The sequence below is a fragment of the Cyrtonyx montezumae genome, unplaced genomic scaffold, assembly GCF_038088225.1.
Source record: "Cyrtonyx montezumae isolate F1298 unplaced genomic scaffold, pur_monq_1.0 scaffold_36, whole genome shotgun sequence".
NCBI classification, from domain to species: domain Eukaryota; kingdom Metazoa; phylum Chordata; class Aves; order Galliformes; family Odontophoridae; genus Cyrtonyx; species Cyrtonyx montezumae.
Window position 1 is genome coordinate 6,072,645 of NW_027072041.1, and position 22,435 is coordinate 6,095,079.

At 37.1% G+C, this 22,435-nt stretch overlaps 1 protein-coding gene across 2 annotated transcripts in view; it reads right to left on the reverse strand.

Moving 5' to 3' along the window:
* The window catches only part of LOC136054394 (guanine nucleotide-binding protein G(q) subunit alpha), a 112,383-nt gene that overhangs the window by 60,429 nt on the left and 29,519 nt on the right, over window positions 1–22,435 (reverse strand). For both annotated transcript variants that reach the window (XM_065745662.1, XM_065745663.1), the window contains one exon: window positions 8,594–8,778. In XM_065745662.1, coding sequence (XP_065601734.1) covers window positions 8,594–8,778 — 185 coding nt within the window. The remainder of the gene's footprint in view (window positions 1–8,593; window positions 8,779–22,435) is intronic.

Below are 22,435 nucleotides of genomic sequence, written 5' to 3' on the forward strand. Positions count from 1 at the left end.
GATGATAACTTAGAATCTACCTGCATAGTCAGGGTCCCCCCACACAGAAATCTCTCCATTGCTGTCACTGCGTAGTCTCCTTTGCAACCTCTGAGGAGACCTGTCCGTTCATAACTTCCTCAACTTCCTCATAAATATCCTAAACTTCTCTTTTGACTAGGTGTGAGTCAGGTAAATGCAATTTTCTTTATAAAATCCATTTTACATTCCACATGTCACAGTTTCACATGCTGGTCAAATGCTCTCCATGACTTTTAGTGATGTCTCTGTCCAATACTGACAGTACTGGTGTTAACACCAAAGTATCACTTAACTTTCTGGAATCAAAGTAGCCTTTTTGCTATGAGCTATTTATGCGATGACAAGTGTTTGAAAAACTCCTGCTTTTTTCCCCACAAAGGAGAAGAAAAATTGAAGTTATTTTCTCACTCAAATTGTTGCTACACTTAGAAATTACAAGAATTCATAAAATATTTTAAAATAAAGTTGCCATGTTTCCTATTGTCCTATGCCCTTTTTATTTGCAGATGACTGATGGAAAGAAAATTTATAATACCCAGTTTGTTTTTGCACTGTTTTCAAGTGTCTTTATTTTCAATCCTTTATTTTTACTTCTCTAACTTTTCAGAGGTCAAAGCAGTACTGAAAAGCTTCAGACAGAGTAACTAAAAGAAAGGAGGAGAAAATAACTAAAGGAAACCCCAAAATTTTGTGTTTATGGGAATTAAGTGATTAACGCTTTAAAACAAACCACTTCAGCTTTAAGAGAGCAGAAATAAATTTTGAATGAAAGCATCTTTAACATAATCAAGAAAAGGAAGAAAAGGCAACCCTCCAAGAGCTTAAAATTGCACAATATACTTCCTAATTGATTAGGACATGTGCTCTAAGGAGTAAGTATAGCTTTCAGATGTTGGTATAATGAATTATTTTGGCACGAGCTTTATTCTCAAATGGTATTTCAACATATGCTGTTATGGCTAAAGACACAGGAATGCAATTTTTCATCTTAATTCATACATTTAATAAATTAAAATAACAACAGAAGTTAAAAACAAACAATAAACAACCTTCCAATACAAACTCTTTTTCTTCTGTTCCTGAAAAAGTGGCCTGCTAACTGGCACCACCTTGGCATTGATACTCAGCTTAGAAGCAATACTGCAGTACCAGAACACCTCTTAAAATTCATACATGAGGCACAAGTACTGTTTCTGCACAAATTGACAGAATTATCTGAAAGACTACTCAATGAATACTGCAGGTATAAATGCTATTGATTACCTATTCAGTACTCAGCAAATTTCTGCTGTAAGTGATCCTTCACAAGAGACCTGAATAACTGGTGGTACTATGTTTTTCCATTTTCAAGTACCTAGAACAAGTAGTGGGGGAAAAAAAACAACAAAAAACCCTATTGGTCTACTTCAAAAATAATCATAATTGATAAAACAGGCAGTAATAGAAGGGCTAACATAAAAATATGATCTTTACTTAATTCTAAAGCAATTCTCAAATACAGCAACACAGTGTGACCTTACAAATGGTACCTTTTGAAAATCAAGTCTGCATTAAGATTTTCCAAGGTCAAGCTGATATTTTTCTTCTAAAACATACGTAATATAACCTCAGCAGAAAGCGGATACAGTCTAGATGTGAAAAATTTGACAAAACATTAAATGCCAGCCCCTCATTTTCATTTTTTTTGGATAAACAGAAAGGAAAAACAAAAAAGTAGCCACAAAGTGGAAAAATTAAGCCCAAATGCCATAAGAGGACTTATGGAGCTTATAAAAGGATTATGTCAACAGTTCTTACTCTGTAGCGCATCATCCCCACTGCTTTTCCACCCCAGTGTATGGCTGTAGGGAGTCCAGAAAGGAAACCCAAAGCTTTTTCATGCTAAAGTGACAGACTTTTCATCCAGTCTGTACAACTGGCAACACTTGGTATAAAGTTAAAAGCTGGAGACAAGATGCAAAGCACACCTTCACTTATCAAGCACACTCATTTATCTGCTTGTATGGCCAGCAATAGAGCATAAACTCTCAAACTAGCAGCTATGGTTTGTTAAAATGATTGAAACAGAGAGCATTTTCAAAGCAGACTACTCAGGACATGACCTACATTTCAAAAAATTTAAAATAATGCTTCAAATTAGCAAAATACATACGTGCAATCTATTACCGTATCTAGAAAATGGTTTAGAAAGGTTAACAAAACAATGAGCAAAATTATAACTCTGTTCATAGGTCACACAAATTAAAATGAAACATGCTAAACAACATTAATTAGCATAAAACCCCTTTATCATAACACCCCATCAGTTCTCCTGCATGATGGAGACTAAGGAAATAAATGGAGACTAAGGAAATAAGAGCCACATGAGAGCTGGAGAACTGCTTCTTAGGGATTAAAAGTGAACCTGTACCTGCCACCCAAGACTGAACTCTGTTTTGCCACGCTTAACACTGTTCACAAAAGTGACTTGCTCACAGCAAATGATTTTCCTACTTATCCAAAATCCTAAGTCCACCATACTGTTAAATAATCTACAATCGTGATCTGTATATATTTTTACCAAAGCTGATTTATTAACCAGTAGCTTTGAGTATTGTTTCTGGAAAAGAGCTGTAAAAAAAAAAAATCACAATACGATAAGATAATGTCATGCCTTGGTTTTCTTTTGGCAGCCTCCTTTTCCAAAAAGAAATCATATGACTCTTGCCTCATGCCTCACATTTATGTAATCGCCTACAGTGAATACAAAGTCTAAGAGTGGAGCAACATGCGTCCAAGTCTAGAGACACGTAGACGTGACTGAAGTAACGAAGTGTGCAGACCTCAAAACTACTTCAATTAGGGAGAAAAAAGTGCAGAAAAATACAAAGCCTGAGAACTCAAAACGAATGAAAAAGGAAAAAAAAAAGCGTTTTCTTAAATCTGTTGTTAACGTTAGCTTACTCCTCAGGCAAAGCTGAATTTAACTGTAAGACAAACCTTTCTTTCATCTTGGACATTATCATTTATAATATAGGAAACATGCAAACTGAAAGACTGACAAAAGCTACCAGAAAAAAGGGGAGAGGGGAAAGGAGGGTTGGGAATTTTTGCTGAAGATTCCTTTATTCATTGTTGTAAACCCTACTTCAAGCAACCTTGAAATGAACAATGAAGTGAAAAAAAAAAGTTTCAAGGATTTTTATTATTTCTAAATAATATAAACAACACAACTGCATGAGTCACTGCTCTCCAGAAAAGCTGACTGGGGAAATGATACATTTTCAAAATGTTTAAAACGAATCTGTAAGCATTACTACCACTTGTTCTCCATAGCAGCAGAACAAGCAGAAAGGTGAATCTGGAAGGATAAGACATGGACATCACATATCTCACTAGCTCTTTTGAAAAAAGAAGACCTGGGGAACTACAGGCCAGATAGTCTCACCTCTGTGTCTGGCAAAAGCAGGATGGAGCAGATCATCCAGAAGGCCCTGCTAAGGTACATGTAAAATAAAGATGAGGTGACTGATAGAAATCAGCATGACTTCACCAAGGGTAAGTCATGACTAACTAACTTGGTGGCCTGTTATGATGAAGTTACAGTGACAGAACTTATGCAAAGCATTTGACACTGTCCTGCACAACATCCTGGTCACCAAATTGGAGAAAAATGGTTTTGATGGATTGACCACTCACTGGATAAGGAACTGACTGCATGGCCACACTCAGAGAGTTGCAGCTGCTCCATGTCCAATTGGAGACCCACTAGTGATGAGTATTGTTCAGTGACTGGTGCTGGGACCAGCGTTACTTAACATCTTTGTCGGTGATGTTGAGTGTGGGATCAAGCGTACCCTCAGCACGAGGACAGATTTAGGCTAGCTACTAGGAGGAAATTCTTTACTATGAGGGCTGTGAGACACTGTAACAGGTTGCACAGACAGAATGTGGTTGCCTCCACTCTAGAGGTGCTCAAGGCCAGGCTGGATGGGGCTCTCAGCAAGCTACTCTAGTGGGAGGCATACCTGCCAATAGCAAGTGGGGTTGGAACTAGATGATCTTAAAGGTCTCCTCCAAACCAAACCACTCTATGATTCTACGTTGTTTTTTTTTTTTCTTTTTCCTGTAACCTGCTTGAAGGCTTCTGCTTTAGATTTGAGATGTTGAAGAACAGTTTGTGCCAATGGTACATTTCATGGTTCTCACAGAATTGAATCACAGAATAGAAGGGGTTGGAAGGGACATCCAGAGATCATCAAATCCAGCCCCTGCCAAAGCAGGCTCCCTAAATCAGCTGCCTAAAGAACCACCTTGTTATCTGTGCTCTGTACCAATAAGCACATCATATCAATGTAACAAAAACATAATTCCTACTTTTCTTAAACAGTAACAAATAAAGGCCAAAAATCACACAAAAGGCACACATTGTGCCTCATCTGAGGGTCAATATATGTCACACTTCTCATTCTGCTCAGAATTGAATCGTCCATATTCTCTGTATATCAGGTAAAGTGAGGAACACCCTTACAAGCTATTTTTTGATAAAATATCAATTTTACTGAAAAGGACTAGTGCATTTAATAATTTAATATAGTGTTTACACAATGTAAGAATTTTATGAACTCTGACTGCAAATCTGTTCTTGTCCCCACTTTTGTCTGTTTGCTCCAGTAGATCTGTCTCAGAAAAAACAAGCTAGCAAGATAAACATCAGCTTGAAGACGATGTCCCTGATGATGTGACTTGAAACACATTTCCTATACCTGCATAATTTCACTGTAAAGCATTCTCCAAATGCAACAGGCGTAAATACTGAAACAATCCCAGCAGCAGACTTGCTAGTAGGAAACATAAAAGCAAACGTCCAGATCTTTGATAAAAATTATTTTTATTTTTTCAGCCTGTTCAACATCTTTTTTTGTAGTCCGTATTGTTATTGTTCCTTACATCACGTATATTGTTATGACTATTTAAGAAGTTTCACAGGAACTTAGGGACATGGGATTCAAGCAAGATTTCCTGTCTGTTAATCCAAGCGACATTTCTGTGACAAAGACTGCTGAACAAAAAGGCTTTAGGTAGTTACACTGAATTGGAATAGTATGGTGTAACAGTGCCATTAGGATTTTAGTACAATAACAGTCTGCAGTGGTCTTTTGGTAGGTTGTTTTTTTTGTTCTGTTTTGTTTTTTTTTTGCTAGAGTATTTATTTTGTGTAACTTTGGGAAAAAAAAGCAGAGAAAAAATTAAAAGCCATCCACGTATTCTCTCCCACCTTTAGCAATATTAGATGTGTTCTGTTTTGCTGTTTTTGTTTTAAGATAGAAATTAAGACTATGCTATCCAAAACAAAGTCTTCTAAGACATTGTGAAGAAAACAGAATTTAAAACATTGAAATTGTTTATTTCCTTATTTCGATATTTGAAAGGTATGACAGAAGCACAAATACACAGTTTGGTTTTCCTTCAAGGCAGGTTATAAAAAAAATCAGTGTATATTTTAATTTAAAACATTTGCACTTGAATGTCTGTAGCTGCATGTGACTTACTACTGGTATACTCAGTTTTGCGAAGACAGGCAATTTTGAAAATTGCTTATGAATATTTTCATTAAAAAACTATTTTTTATTTTTCATAAACTACTACTTACTTTGAAAATCAAGAGGCAGAAGAAAACTTCACAACTTCAGGTTAAAAAAAAATATATAAATAACACAGTAACATTAACCCCAGCGGAAACTGAAAATCAATCCATAAGACACCATTTCATTTGACAAATTCCTAACAGGAGAGATCACCTTCACCCATTATTCTTAAGCTCTGTAGATCTTACACACAGCAGTTAAACGTGAAGAATATACGCACTGCACCTTACAACACACTACCACGCGTTCTGTCACACTTCTAACACTATTAGTTACATTCTGCAACTGATTTTCACTTTCCTGGTAATAAATCCTTCAAAGAGTCCGTATTATTACATTGTGGGAAAAGTCACTGCACTCTCGAGCTAAGTCTGAGATGATGAAGCTAACAGCAGTTCGTACAAACTAAATTGGTAAGATTGAAACTTGCTTCTTTCTACGCTGACTAAATTACGACAATCCCATGTAGACACTGTATACCACACAAAAATCCCAAGTGCATACTTAACTGCCCTTTAATTTAAAGAGTTCAAAATTCTACCAGCATATTCCAACACCTCAACTTCAGCAATTCTCAGTTAATAGAATTGTACAGTAAGAGGAAAGCACTTCTAATGCAGTCCCGAGTTACAGCAGTTTCACAGATGCCAGGAATTGGACATAAGAGTCACTTCACCCTCATTTCTTCAGGACTAGCTGCATCACTATCAACAAGCTGTAGTTTGCTAAACTTACGTCCAAAACTAAAAATACACTGTTACTCAAGCTTTGAGATATTCTCTCCAGAGATAGGATTTCCTGATATGATATTCAAATTAATAGGAAGTGCTCTTCCTGTGTTTTCTAGACTGCTAGACTAATGAGGTTTTTTTTTGTTTCTTTTTTTTTTTAAGTTCGTTGAAAACAAGGAAGAAAAAAGGATCACTAGCTGATTGGTGGTCACTACTGGAGAAGGACATGGTGTATAAAGTTTATGTGTAACAGACCATCATATTCTCTAGCCTAGCATGATATTGTAGCAAGTTTGATTTTCCTTGCATTTCTAGAAGTAATTTTTAAAGGAACTCCCTCTAAACCAAGTAATTTGGTGACTTTTACTTTACATCCAGCACTATTAAAAACTCACAGAAATGCTTGTAGAGAGATAGATTCTCACTTACAGGAAAGTCATTAGTACGCAGAGAAGGTGAACAACTCTAATTAAATGGATTAGGCCACACAAATAACATACACAGTTACACCAATACTAACTCAGTCCAACTATACAGAATGCTCTATAGATACTGAACAATCTTAACTTGAATATTAAGTATAGAACATGTATTCTTAAGTTATTTTTTCCTTTTTTTCTACTGATCTATGATTAGGGCTACCAGACACTACCAATATCAATTTAAAAGACAAAAAAATTCTGTTTTCACAATCAACAAACTTTTCAAGACTGAATACTAGGAAATCAGGTGCTCTGCATACAGCAAAAACATGCACTCAGCAAGTTATTAAACACATTAAAATGCAGTTTTCTTTTTAATACTAGTTACACGTTTGATTTTGGTTTCTGACAGATAAGGGAAAACCAGACAGCTGCAGCACACAGGCAAACTAGGAAGTTCAACAATCTCTTTCACTATTTTGGACAATTCTCTACCATCTGCTCAAAACACTAATCCCTACTGAAGACAGCTGAAAGTATGGATTTTGGCAAACTGGATCCTTCTAGTTTACCACAGCACAAATACACATTCCTGTAATGTTGCACTAACCCAAGAATCTTAGGACACCAACAAAAGGATAATCAGCCACAACAACCAGCAGATGCAAATGGAGAAACAAAGCTTTTTTTATCCGATAATTTCCTAAATTGGCTACCCTGAAACATATACAGCAGTTAAATTGTAATAATTAACTTCATATACACAGTCAAAAGATTTTTGTCTTAACACGAATATATTTCATCCTGACTTCCCTAATCCATAGCAGCTTACTTAAAAATATCTCTGGTTTTTGATAGTTTCTGTTGTTTAAAAAAAAAATGTTAGAATACAATAACATTTAGTTAGTTTGCCAGAGAAAATAGTTATTTTCATCCTAAATTACTAGATTAGCACTCAACTTTCATAAGATACAGAGAAAGTAAGATTCAAAGGAAAGCTCAGCCTTCCATGTCTTAACATCTCCTCCTGATAAAATTGCTGATAATGACTCAACTGTAAAAATGATCAGAAATTCTTATGACTGTTCTCAAAGTCATTACACTTCTATGGCAAGAAGTAGGACATAAAGCAATGCAATCAATATATTCAAGTCAATATTGAACATTTCACTTTCTTTTGTGGAATGCTTAAGACATTTTACCCATCTTTCTTTTAAAATGCAAATATTAAAAAAAAAGTTAGAAAGAAGTCAGGCTAGTCAAAGATAAACCTTACAAACATTTCAAATGCAGTTTGTTCTCTTAAATTTCAACAATATCATCAATGTCAGAAGAATCTGTTTTGAGACCTTCTGTCAAAATTTTTATTTCAAAATATGCTCAAAGCCAGTTATCTGCATATGTTTTACCACATGTAATATGAATGGCAAACCTTAAGCAGTGCTGGTGCAGACCAGAGAAATGGTTTAACTGAGCTCTGGCCACAACATGCAGCAGAAGGAAAAGAAGTAATAAAGTGTAAGGAAACATGAGGCTGCCACTGAAACTCCTCCTGTGATGAACGCTGCGAGACATCTTTTTATGAGCGGCTCTCACAGAGACAGCAGCACTCTTCTCTGTGTTTTCAGAGCAGCACAAAGGGTAGAGAAATAAAGGCAGGCTGTATGGATGACCCTTTCTTTGTAACTTTGAGTGTAATTTGTATGTGACACGCAGTTTTTGAAGACTTTTGATATATTTGCTGACAAAAAGAGAAAAAAACATCAGCTGTGGAAATAAACAAAAATCTTACCTTATTATGTTCATATTTGTATGGAATTTTGAGAGTATCCATGGCTCTGATCATGGCCTGCATGGCTGTAAATATATTCTGGTACACCAGTTTTGTAAAGCCCCTTTTGTCTTCATCAGAATAACCTGATCCATGAATGATTCTCATCTGCTTGATAAACGTGCTTTTGCCACTCTCTCCTGTACCTGTAAGACAAGAGGGATATACTTTAGTTACAAGACTCAAACACAGCTTTTCAACACGAAGTTGACCATGTATTCAGAGCAGGACAGAACAGGGCAACCTGCCGCTTGTGAAGTATCTACAAAGATCAACTGAATACCAAACAGCAGTATCAGAAACAAATATCAATACGCTAAACCTTGCATTTGCAAGGTATGATAAAACACTGTGACTAATGAACTATACCAGTAACAAAAACAGAACTTCAATGTATTTATCTGATCTATTATTTAAAAATATCTAAGTTTCAGTTCTTGAAGACACAGTAAAAAAAAAATACCTAACTTCAGATAATGACTATGAGACTTGTTATCACAAAAATTCAGAAAGCTAGAAAAAATTAGCTTCTTTAGCTGACTTGCAGGACATTATGATACACAGCAATGTAAAATCAATAGGTAAATTACTTTCAAAATAAGTACTGTAGCAATTACAGTCGTGCAAACTTTAAACTCAGAAATATATGAAGTCAGCCTTAATTAAAACATGGCTCATATTCATTAAGAAACAGTAAATTTCTTCAGACTTCTTTCTGTTTTTGTATTTCAGACAAAACACAAAATGATTTTCCTTTAACCGAACATTTCTTAGTATTTCTCTATTTCAAGTCAAGATCTGTTTGTTGGAAATTTCATGCAGGACACAGAACTTTTTTTTCCCCGTCTCAATGAGCTCCTCCCCTGTGATTGGAAGAGCTCATCTAAATTATGTTTACTTAAAAGGAGGAGTTGAAATTTAGAACTAACAGTTGCACAGCCATATAAAACTCAGATCCACTGAGGTATCCAGCCCAGATACCCAAACACCCAACACATTCACCAAGGCTGTATTGCTCTTCAGCCTTCCAGTTTCATTTTAATGATTTCTCTAAAGCTTTCATGCCTCATACTACAATACTTGTATCTCAGGACAAAGACAACCTGATACTTTACATGATATTTTAAGTGTCTTACCACAGAATTGAGTTTCATAGCAGCATAACGCACAATTAAAGCATGACGCTGCACTGGCAACCCTTAAGTATTTCTGAGTTAGCACACACCACACACTTCAAAGATCTAAACTTAAGCATTATCATGAAGCCTTCAGTACCATTACCATTAGTCATAAAGCAAACTTCCACCCAAGTGTTCCTTACACACACATTCACAGAATGCAAGCAGAGTGCTACATCCTGACCTATTTTACACCCACTGGGGAGACAAGTGATTGTTACTGTAATGAAAAAGACAAGCTCTGAAATTGAAAAAGTGAGATCAAACCTGCTAATACACAGAGCCCTTGCTAGCATACTCAGATTATACTGCGCTAAAGACAGTTTAGGACAACTTTTGGGAGAGCCCCTTGGGAGACAGTCCTTAAGGGCAAAAGGGTCCAGGAAGGACAGATTTTGCTCAAGAGGAAATCTTAAAGGCATGGAAGCAAGTCATCCCCATGTGCATTAAGAACAACCAGTTGGGAAGAACAGCCTGGCTGAGAAGGAAGCTTTCGCTGAGACTCTGGGGAAACAGAAAAAAAAAAGTTTACAACAAAGGAAGATGAGGCAGCTAACTTGGGAAGAGTATAAAGATGTTGCCAGGATAAGCAGACAGAAAATTAGGAAGACAAAAGCCCAGCAAGAACTTCACCTCATCACCAGACTTTATGTGTTACTTTATCTTGTAAAAGATAACAAAAACTGTTTTTACAAATGTTAGAAGTAAGAGGAGGGCCAAGGATAATCTCTATCATTTACTGGATGCAGTGGGGAACCTTACCACTAAGGATAAGATGGATGTTCTCAAAGCCTTTTTTACTTCTGTCCCTAATAGTCATATCAGCTATCCTCAGAGTACTCCATCTCCTGAGCTGGAAGACCAGTGTGGGAAGAATAAACTCTCCACAACTGAGGAGAAAACAGCAACTTGCTATTTTGCCTGAACTGCCACAATGGAGCCCAATAGAATCCACCCAAAATACTGAGGGAGCTGGTGGAGGTGACAGCTAAGCCATTTTCCATTATTTATCAGCAGTCCTAGTCAACTGTGGAAGTTCCAGATGACAGACTTGCTAACGTGACAACCACTTACAGGAAGGGTTGGAAGGAGGATCTGGGGAACTACAAAACTGTCAGCCTGACCTTGTTATTGAGGAAAGGTATGGAGCATATCATCTTAAGTGTGATCACACAGCACGTGTGGAACAACCAGGGAACCAGGCCCAGGCAGCATGGGTTCATGCAAGAACCTCACTGACTTCTATGACCAGGTGACCCACCTGGTGGATAAGGGAACTCTGCAGAGTTGCTTTCCCCAGGCACAAACATGCTGGAGCCACATGGATGGAAGGCAACTCTGCAGAAAAGACTATAAGGGGTCAGCTCAAAAACAAGCAAAACACTGTGCCCATGCCCGTAAGGAAGATATGAGTATTCTTGACTGTATTACTCAGGATATCAACAGCAAGTTGGAAAGATGTGTTCCTTCTTCTCTATTAACTGCTAGTGAGGCTACACCTGGAGTACTGTGATTGGCTTACATCTAGCTTCTCATCCACCAGAGCCCTCAGGCTATACCCAGGAGACCTTATTTTTTCTCCTGACACATATACATTGGAACACGACTCTGCTTATAAATGAAATAAAATGCCATACCACACATTTTAAAATATTTTGGTAATATTTTCTAGCTTTTCTGAGAAATGTCATACTTCTGTCTATTTGACTTGAACCTATGAAGCACGGAATGGTAATATGCCTTTCTGACATGATGAACTCTTGCACGAATTCTGCCCTAACTAATGGATAAGAAAACCACTTGCATCAAGCAAGTGAATCTCTGAATCAAGAGAATACAGAGCAGCTGACATTTTCAGACCTGACACTTCCCAATAGGAGCACCCAGATTCCTTTTAAATTCCCAAATGCAAATTCAGTGTTGAGATAGGAAGAAAATGCTTGTGCTATTGTTTTAAAATTTGAAGTATCTATTTTTTTTATTATTTATCAGCAGTGCAAGTAGTAATCAGTATCACCTACTAATGAGAAAAAAAAACCATGTTGATAAAGACATCTGCATTGCACTGTGGAAGACAGCATTTCAAATTACTGATGACTTAAAACTAGCTACCAAAAAACCTAGGTCAGATGCATCTTATCCCTTTATGTGGTTATTTAATTGTGTGGTACTGTACTAAGTCAGTGTCAGTCAAAAGCCAGTAACACATTACCTTTGGAGACCTAGAGATACGTGTATAGAATATGTATTTATTGTATGTAGTGTTTACACATACACAAAACAGACTTGCTCTCATTTATATCTTTTATATGTACATATATCAGTGTACATACATCTACACACACAAGTATGTGTGTATGATGTTTTTTTTCAACAAACGAATAGGTAAACCACTATCCATATAAATATAAAAATCTGTTTTTTGAGGATGGTTTAAAAAACATTTTCTGCAACTTTGTATCTCTTCAGGTCAATGCTCATGTGACTTCCAGGTGCTAATCTTTCGATTAAGTCACCTATAACAATCAAAACATTTCAACATGCATCACAACTGCACTGTGTGCTGCATGGGCAGGGGCAACATGTGGAAAGCAGACCTGCTGAAACAGAAAAACAAGGAAAATATCATGCCAAGAACACACTAAAACAGGATTAAAGCATAAATGATATCGACTAAAAAAAATTACAGGAATGTCCCCCCAAAAAAGTGAAGACATTAATTTTCAATACACAGGAACTGACAAAAACTTGATAGTTTCTCTTAGATAGTTACAATCAAGGAAAAGTAGTTTTGTTTTTTTTTTAAGACTGTTGCTGACAAGAAAAGCACATGAAGAAAATGTCAAGTAAAGCTTTCTTTTAAAAAAGAATGGAGGCAAGTCTTTCTTTAAAACAGTCCTGTTTATATGAAAACTGTTTAGGAGTGATAAAACACCACTTGCAGGTCTACACAGATTTGCTCAGACACTTTGCTCAAGCCAAAATAATTGGAAGAAAACAAGCAAGAGTATTTACCACCAGGAAAACAGGAAAAAAAATGGGATTAAGGGATTACTAGAGTTAACTAAGCAAAAACTGCAACCACTACAGCATTACTCCTAGTGAAGAAGGGACATCACTGTTTACAGCACAGTAGTCAAATCTAGATTTTATTCTTCTGATATATTTTTAGCTTTTTAAAATCTCATGATCAGTACTATGAGAACATCAAGGAAATGTCTGATAACACATGAACTGTGCTTTCTACAGCTCCATCTATTTCAGAGCAAGTTAAGAGATAAGTTGAGAACACATGCCTAAAACCTTACTTTTTACTTCAGTAAATAACAACAATGTGGATAATAGGCTAATTATCTCCATAACACACTGCACATCTGTGTCATAGAACAAGTCTCTTTAGTTGGTCTGTTTTGCTTGGTTAAAAATAGAAAACTTAAAAGTGGTTTCGAAACAGACATGTAACGTGCCTTACTGCTTCTGCTGTCCACTGTCATCTGAGCTAATACAGCTCTATCTGATATAAGGAGAGAGAAAAGACAAAATAGCAACAAAGAAGAACAACAGAATAGAACAAAGTGAAAAAACTGCACTGAGGTCGATTTTCTGCTGATGCTATTGCTCGTTTAAACTAATCAAGACTTGGATCAAATCTCTGAAGCTAGTCAAAAACACAGTTGAAAGCCAGACAGCATATATGAAACTTTAAAATTAGTAAGAAATAATAACAAAAAATCCCTCTTCATCTTTTAAAAAGGATGACTCTTCTCCCAAAACATGACCCTAATATAACTCTTACGTGGCACTTTGCTGTGATAGTTCAACATATTACAGCCTGGCAAATCTCATAAGTTCATAAGTTCATAAGGTTGGAAAGGACCTATAAGATCATCTAGTCCAACCATCCTCCTATCACTATCTCTACCCAACTACTAAATTAAATCCTTTAGCACCTCATCTAAACGCTTCTTGAACAGCGCTAGGGATGGTGCCTCAACCACCTCCCTAGGCAGGCCATTCCAGTGCCTGACCACTCTTTCAGAAAAGAAATGCTTCCACAGGTCTAATCTAAATCTTCCCCGGCGTAACTTGTGGCCATTCCCTCTCGTCCTGTCGTTATTTATCAGGGAGAAGAGGCCCGCCCCCTCCTCACCACAACCCCCCACAATCTCAGAACACCTCCCAGAAACTTTTTTCTTCAAACAATAATAGCAGCAAGTATTAGTGAATCATCAATTTTCTCACAACCAGAGATCTACCAGACTCTCAGCAGTATTTGATCCAAAATTAAAACCAGGAAGGAAGTCAAGTTGCTTAAATGCAGCAGTAACCCCTTCATGCACACACCATGCAGAAGTTAATACATGACTACTGTTTTCCCCAGTACACACTAAATGACAAAATGTTGAAAAACAGCATTCAGAAGTGTGACAGGGTAAAGAAAAAAAGACATAACGCATTCAATTTTTAATAAGTGGCAATGCAGCTCCTAGCAGAATGGCTTTAAAATTTATTTGGTGGCTGCTGAGAAGGAATCAGGAGAATAATTTAAGAACAGTTCAAACTACAAGGCTAGGTAGGAAAAATTTCTTACATGTGTGTACACAATACATACAAGAACTTGTTCTCCCATTTATCTGCATTGTAAGTTACATAAATCTGAAGCATAATATTTTGTGAGATCATATTCTTCCTAAATTTGACCTATAACAGGAAAAAAAATCACATTTTATTGGTTAAAATGTTATATGTAAACTAGTTAAGTCTAGAGAGGATAAAAGAGATTCTTAATGTATAAAAAAGGAGAAAAAGTCATTGAAATCCACTACCGTGATAGTTGCCATCAACATACACTTACTAAAAACCACTGTATCCACAACATAAATACCCACAGACTGGCTCTAAAAACCTAGAGGGACTTGGGAAGTGAGGGATTGACAGGTAGGAATGGAACCACCATCCCATGCAGAATGGACTCACCTTGGCACTCCTATCTGCTGACTATCTACAATGTATTACCCTATCTACACTGTTTCATCAAATATTTACTCAGAAGAAAACAGACTGCAGGAAGCTGTCTCCCAATTATAAAGAAAAGCATATAAACCAAACTCATTGGGTATTAAGTAGTAAATTTGCTTACTTACTGCTTAAGTAAATTCAGTTCATTAACTCCTTTGCGGAGTAATAGCTAAAACAGTAACAGAGATGTGTGAAATCCAAGAAGAAAAATGTTTGATTTCAACTGTAAAGTTGTATTTCACTTGGAAGGGAGTTTTATGTCCTTTCTGCTACTACTAATTCAGCTGAAGAGAAAAAAAATATTATTTCTTTTGTTCCTGTTCCAGTGGTGGAAAGCAGAAGGATCACGTTCCTGCTGAAACCAAGTACCGCCCTACAAGAAAACTCAAAAATCATGCAGAATCCAGGCTCTGAATGGGCCTGGCTCTGTAGGTGCCAAAATATCACAAAACTGATGACAGATTGCATGAGGTCACCCCTAGAGTCCCTCAGTGCAGCTGGCCCATCCTGCCGCCAGGACCCAAACTGGCTGCTAAAGGCCACTCACCCTGCAGCTGAGGCTGCAGCAAAGCACACACTCAGCCTGCAAGCCCTGAAGCCAAGCCACAGCCACCCTTCTCAGCTGCTGAAGGAAGACAGTGCTGAGCAAACACAAGGCTCAGTCCAGCTGACACGGTCAAGTGCACACACAAGCTCCTCGTGCTGAAGCTTCACTAACAGATGCTAACCTCTGTGGCTGCAGTCTCCCATCTCAAAGGAAAATATGACTGAAGGGAGCTGTCCCTTGGCACCAAGGTGGTGCAGCTGTTGCCTAGCACTCCTGCCCAGTTGAGTTAGGCTCTTTTATCCTCTGCTAAGAAAAAAATAATCTCTATGATACACTGCATCTCTTCCATGCTGAAACTCTTAAAAGATATTTAAGCACCACTCTATGCCTCCAAACATTTTATATAACTATAAATTAATTTTGAGAACTCACCATTTCTATCTAGGCTACAAAACAGATATAACGCCTGAAAGAATTAAAACAAGAAGTTGTCCAGAGACAAAAATGCTATTAGAAAAATATTAAGAGCCCTGAATATAGAAAACATTCCTATTTTATATAAAATGAACAGAGTACCACAGTATCTTCTGCAGTTACCAAACTCCTTGATTAACATCAGTGGATTACATCTCACAAGAGACAACTGATCTTAACACTTTCAGTTATGTTCCATTTACACAAATGGAACAGGCAAGAGCAAGAAGGTACCTGAAGTTTCACGGCTACAGAACAAGACTAGAGAGGAAATAAGTTCTCCTGATGTACATCCCTGAAACAGCAGAACAAGGGTTTTTTTTTTTAATGCTAAAAACTGAATACAATTGACTACGAAGAGAGAAGCTAAGAAGGCAACATGAATGATGAGCTTTGCAATTTAATGCAGTGCAGGTTTTAATTTAAACCTATTAATAAAAACGCTGTGAGAGCTATCATATTGCCCTATTGCCACCGACAAAAAACTTGTACATACTCATCCTTCCACTAGCTTGATCACAACCCACCATTTGCATCTTCCATTTGTTTTCAAAAAAGAAAGCACATCATTTTGCTGTTACTAAATTACCTACTTTGCATCGTCTTAGTAATTTAGAAACATATAGTTAAGATGACTACCAGTATTCTCTGAAAGAAAAGAAAATATTATTTCATGAATGACTCACTTAACAACAACAAAAAAGGCTGGCAAGATAAGTAAAGAGTCGTTCCAAAGAAACAACTGACAGAATTTTATGAATACAGCTCCGAATGTGAAGAATCACACTGAATAAGCATGTCAAAAATCAACATCAATCTACAGTGAACTGCTTCAAAAATAGTCTAGAATAGTTTTTTGTAAGCATTCAAGATAAGCAAATGTTACCCATTACAGAAGATCTGTAAGGTTAACACACATTATAAAAACTGTGTATGTATCACTTATGTTATATAAAATGACTTCTTTTCCCTCACTGCTAGAGAGATATACTGTACTAATTGTACTGTACTATTTCTAAAGAGCAAAGCATAAGAGCTTAATTCTCTTCCTTAAGAAAGGTTAAAAAACTTCCTATTTTGTAGACAGCCTCAATGCCTTCTAAAGCAGAGAAATGCTCTTAATTTCATTTGGCTATGCTTGCATAGATAATAAACTTTGCTTATCGTTCTAGCATAGCCACCAAACCAAAAGAAAGAAAACTAATACTCATTCTTATTGTACCAGTGACATAATTCAACAGTCCAAGCAACTACTACAATAAAGGCCAACTAAGATTCTGAATTGCCAGCAATTGTGAAGATAGAATTAAAATTCAGCTGATGTTCTTTAGCTTCTTAAATGAATATTAATTCAAGGTTTTTACTGAAACAGAAGCTCTCAAACTCCTTTAACAAGAAACCTAGTTGATCAGATTTAGCTTTGTGCCAGATAATCAAAACCACATCATGCAACCAGGCACAAACCATTACTGTAAGTCCTTTTCTTCCTCCCTCCAGTTCTGATTCTGAAAAGGGGAAAAAAACAAAACAAAAAAATCTACACTTAAAAAAAGAGGGGAAAAAAAATCACCCAAATCAGCCAAAGACCCTCCTCAGAACCTCCTCATCTTTTAAAGCTATGAACTCTAGAGCTATTTTCTTGTGGCTTATGTACAATTTATAGGCAACAAAGTGAGAAAAGAATTGGGTGCCTTCAGAGAGGAAAAGTAACTCCTCCAAGATTTTACACAGCTTTGTAAAAGGGTTCAAATAAGGGCAGAACTCCACCCTGTGTGACTTTCTTTGCCCCGGCTTTTGAAAGGATCCTTCTGAAAAACCTCAAGTGAAACAACTATGCACTATGCTTATGCATTTTGAACGAAACATAAGCAAAGGAAGCTTCAACAAAACCTACCCAAACCCTTCTTTCACAAAGAAAAAACGCCAGGAACAGTTTTACTCTCAAAAATATTTTCCTTCGCTGCACTACCTGAGAGCAGTGTTGGAAACCAGTCTGCTTAATGCTGCTACTGCTTGGAAAAAGTACAAACAAAACCAGAAGCACAGAGAAGCATCAATGTAAGTACAGGTATGATACATGTTCTTAGTGGCCCTGCCAAATGAAAAGCAAATCATGTCCTCTATGAATTTACATATAATTACTCTCTAGTGTGTTTTGACATTCACAACTGTGGGCAGAATACATCCTTGGAGAGCAGAGCCTGTTAAGTATGCTCCAAAACACAAAAGTATCAGAGCTGATCAACGGAAAACTTACAGTATTTTTCACTGGAGGAACAAAACCAGAATAAAAGATGAGCTGACACTTCCTTCACCTAACTTTTTATTTTTCCTTACTAGTTTTTTAAATGGTCAGGTATTTAAAGAAGGTCGTATGCATCTACCTATGTTTCTGGTAACCCAATTATTATCATTATAAAAATATTAAAACATTTCCAGAGTTGATTCCTGAGAAAACTAATTCATCTACTATTTGAATGATGACTAGGAGGAGGTTAAACATCCTAAATATTCTTTAGGATCCACCTTTGGTCGTTTTCTTGCACATATTAATCAGAATAACTTATGAAATACCTGAAGAGAGGGTATAAAGAAGGAGGAGTCAGACTCTTTCCAAAACCAGGACAAGAAGCAATGGTCACAAACTAAAACATAGGAGGTTCCTTCTAAACATCAGGAAGCTCTTCAGTGCTGTGCAAATGACGGAGCACTGGAACAGGCTGCCTAGAGGCTAGGCAGTCTCCTCCTTGCAGATCTCCAGAAGCTACTTAGCCATGGTCCCGGACATCTCACTTTGGGTGGCCCTACTAGAGCAGGAGTTGGGCCCAGCAGACCCACAGGACCCTGCCAGCCTCAAACACTCTCTGAACCTGTTGCTGAAGATGCCACTCAAACATTACTTCCTACAGACCTCCAGGATCTGAATTTCACAGAGACTTCAATCAGTTTCCTGTACAGATACCATCAGCTTGTGGTAGCTCAAAACTTAATTAAACCATTAAGGGAGACAGCTATATTAAGAGAAAAGCTAATAAGGAAGAAACCCTATCTAGTACAAAGATTTAAAATAAATATGGGAAAAAATAACAGAATCAAGTTTAAAAAGAGTTTACACGCTGATCAGTATAAACTAAATATAGCAAGTATCCATTTTTTGTTTGTTATGTTTTTTAAATCAGGGAAGGAAAATAAAAGAAATCACCAAGATCATTATGCTAAAATGTTATCAAAAGCATCATCAAGGTGACTTGCTAATACTTGCTAATTGAGACATTATCCATGTATTGAAATATGCAAGTACAGGTTACATTTGTAAAACGAAATAACAGCATCTACTTTTCAAGTTTACGTTTCAGAAGACTGAGTGCTTCTCACAGGGAAGTTCATTGTTTAAGTTCAAGTGCCTTACATTTTCTGTTACAAAAATGGATGATAACAGATAGAATTTCTATTCCTAGCATCTTCTGAGATTTTTGAGACAGTATAAACCACTTTGCTTAATCAAAAGCAAGGAAAAATACTTCAATATCCATAATATTTTCCCCTTTTTTTTTTTTTTTAGCATAGTAGACAATAAAATCTCTTTACTCCTTAAAAGGACAAACAAACAAAAAAAACCTCTTATAAAAAGATATGGTTGCCCAAGATATAGCAACAGTGTTTTTTCTTTTTCCCTCTGTAGGCTAACATTCTTCTCTCCAAATGAAATTTCAGCCATTATAGCTGGAAATGGAGAATCTGGATCTCTTTAATATTCTATTACCAAGTGATTATCATGCACAAGAATACATCCACAAAACAAAAGTCCTACCCGCCACACACTGTCTTATCCTTTGTATGCCCTACATTCATGAAGTGTAGACAGCATTTTTTGTGGTCTAAGCTATTTGTTAAAAATGTACTGCAATACCTGATGATTATAGTTACACTGATGTATATCTGTATTTATCAGAAATGTTGATAAAAAAATTATGAAATTCGTTGATTTTTAACTATCTCTTAAAACAAACAAAGTGCAAAAGCATGAGATTACTTTTTAAAGAAGGGTTTGGTTTCTCTACTGTTGCAGTTGTTTAACAATAATACTTGCCTATTTTATTTTTGTGAGGTCTGTTTTGAGACCCTGACATAAACACTTCACCTCACACTCACACAGAAGATCTCTACACAGAAGCAGTAAGGAGGCAGCATACGGCTTCTCAATGTGAAAACTCTTTTCAAATGAATTGTATCACTGTAACTAAACCTGTATGTCTTTGCTAAAACATGAGTCACAGGAATAGTCACATTTCTGCTACAGTGCAACATACAATGCAACGCACAGTGCAGGCAGCAGTTCTGGTATCACTGAATATCACTGTCCTACCTTAGAGGCAAAAGCAAAGAATGAAAAGTACTTATAGCATTTTGTTGGCATTTCCTTATAAAAATAATCAAATAAAGTTTGATCACTGTTTCCAGAAAACATAGCCATTTGTACTTCAACCTTTATTCCTAAATACCATGGTGCATTCTCTCTTGATCAGGCCACAGAGAGAAATAATTTTCCATAAGGATTTAGACAAAACAGACAAAACTCAAAGATAAATGCAGACAGATGCAGACCATGATGGTTCTTCTAACAGATGATGATGCAAGAGCATTTTTTCCTGCAAAGCTATTTGAAATCTCACAGTATTATGTTATGAACCCATGGGAAAGATACTATTCTCTTTTCCCTCTTCTGCTAGTGCTTTTTTGTAGCCCGTATTACTGAATGCTAATATATCTGCATAATTAGACAAGAGTCAACTTCTTGGTATTACTGTCCCTGTTATTTTAGAAACACAAAGGAACAGTATATCAAGTAGCAGTATGAAGGTACCTGTCTTACACCATTCCCTAACTCATAGTACCTATTTTGCTCAGTAAGCCATTAACAGTGAGGGATACTTTCAAGCCTCAAATATACCACTAGTACTAGAATGATAAAATAATTTTTACTTCAGTCAAATCACAAATGAGTCCAACTAAAGTCCAGGATCTTGTAAGCAGTGAATTCAGTGAGGAATCTTCCTGCTTTACACACAGTTGTTAAAATAAAGCATTTTACACAATTAATCCTCCCTAGCTTCCAGAGAAAATTTATGCTAAGAGTACCTAAGTGCAACTCTGACTTAAGGGTGTATGTTAAACATGAAGACTAAAGTATGTTTCATATTTAACCATTTTTCCTCATACCAGCATGAAGGAAACTCCCTGACACTCCTTATTCTTGCAGGAGGCTGCACAAGTGCTAACTACACAGACCTACCTCTGCCTGGTTTCAAGTCCATACATACATACATACTTCTTCAAAGAGCATTCATCTCACTTCCCTGTACAAGCATCCTGGCTGCTCAGACTGACCTCAGTGTCATTACATTTTAGTACATGACAAAAATGTGTGTTATTAGGCACTTCATAGGAACAGGACAGGAAACATTGCACTACAAGACAAATAAGGGCAGGAAACTCCAGTTGGGAGCCGTACAGATCTTGAGAGCTTGACCTAGACAACATATACACCTCTGTTGGAGGAACAGAGGCAGGTGGGATTCACAATAGGATTAACTTCCAACTAGCAGCCTCAAAAAGGCACTGAGAGGTCTCTTCCCCTGTGTGCAGTGGCAAGACTCCTCCGGCTCTTCTCCGACAGCAGCCATCACATCCAGAGCTGTGCACAAAATTAAGCCATCCCTCACTGGATATCAAGAAATAGCCCTATTCTTGAAAGACTTGTCCCTAATAGTACTCCTTCACTCCTGCCGCAGTAAACACTCAGAGCCCAGTGTAGCTGACAGCTGAGTGAGGAGCTCCAGCACTGCAGTAATACAATGAAAACATCTTTATTTACTTTCTGATATACAGTATAAAGGTACTGAAGATCTGGGTTCATATTCTTCTTCTCCTGAAGTGCCCCATGCCACTTATGGCTATGTGTGTTTCTAGCTGCACCAGCACATGCATACCTCCAAATGCACAGCCAGCCAGCAGACCTATGTCAGCTCCAAGGCCAGCAGTGTTACAAATCCACCCAGTGGGAAGCACAGTTAAGATACTGTGCCACATTTCCTGCTGCTTATGGCACACTCTCCTTAAGCTGGGGGACTTTTTAAAAAGCAATTTCCCTTGGAGAGCAACAGTGTTTTTTCCACTGTCCCTTGCACTTTGACATCACCTCAGCTGCAGTAATGCCCTGAGCACTCCCAAGGCACTTCCTGTGACAGGAGGCAGCTCCTTCACTGCTCACATCTAGCAAAACTGCATGAATTCATGTTTTAAGTTGGCTTGCTGAATATTTTAATACACCAGTGCATACCCTGGGTGCATCTACACAGAGTAATGAAGGCTCCACAGATACAAATATATTAATGGCACTCTGAGTTTAAGAAATCAGGTCAAGGGTAAAAGAACCAAAGAACAAGTTTATAATTAAAAAAATTATAATTAGATTCCCCATGAAAAAAAACCCCACACTTTATTACGAAAAAAATAGAAAGTAAATTGAAAAGCAAGGTTCTGAGAGGACATCCTTGCCAGCCTTACACTCTACACCCACTGGGC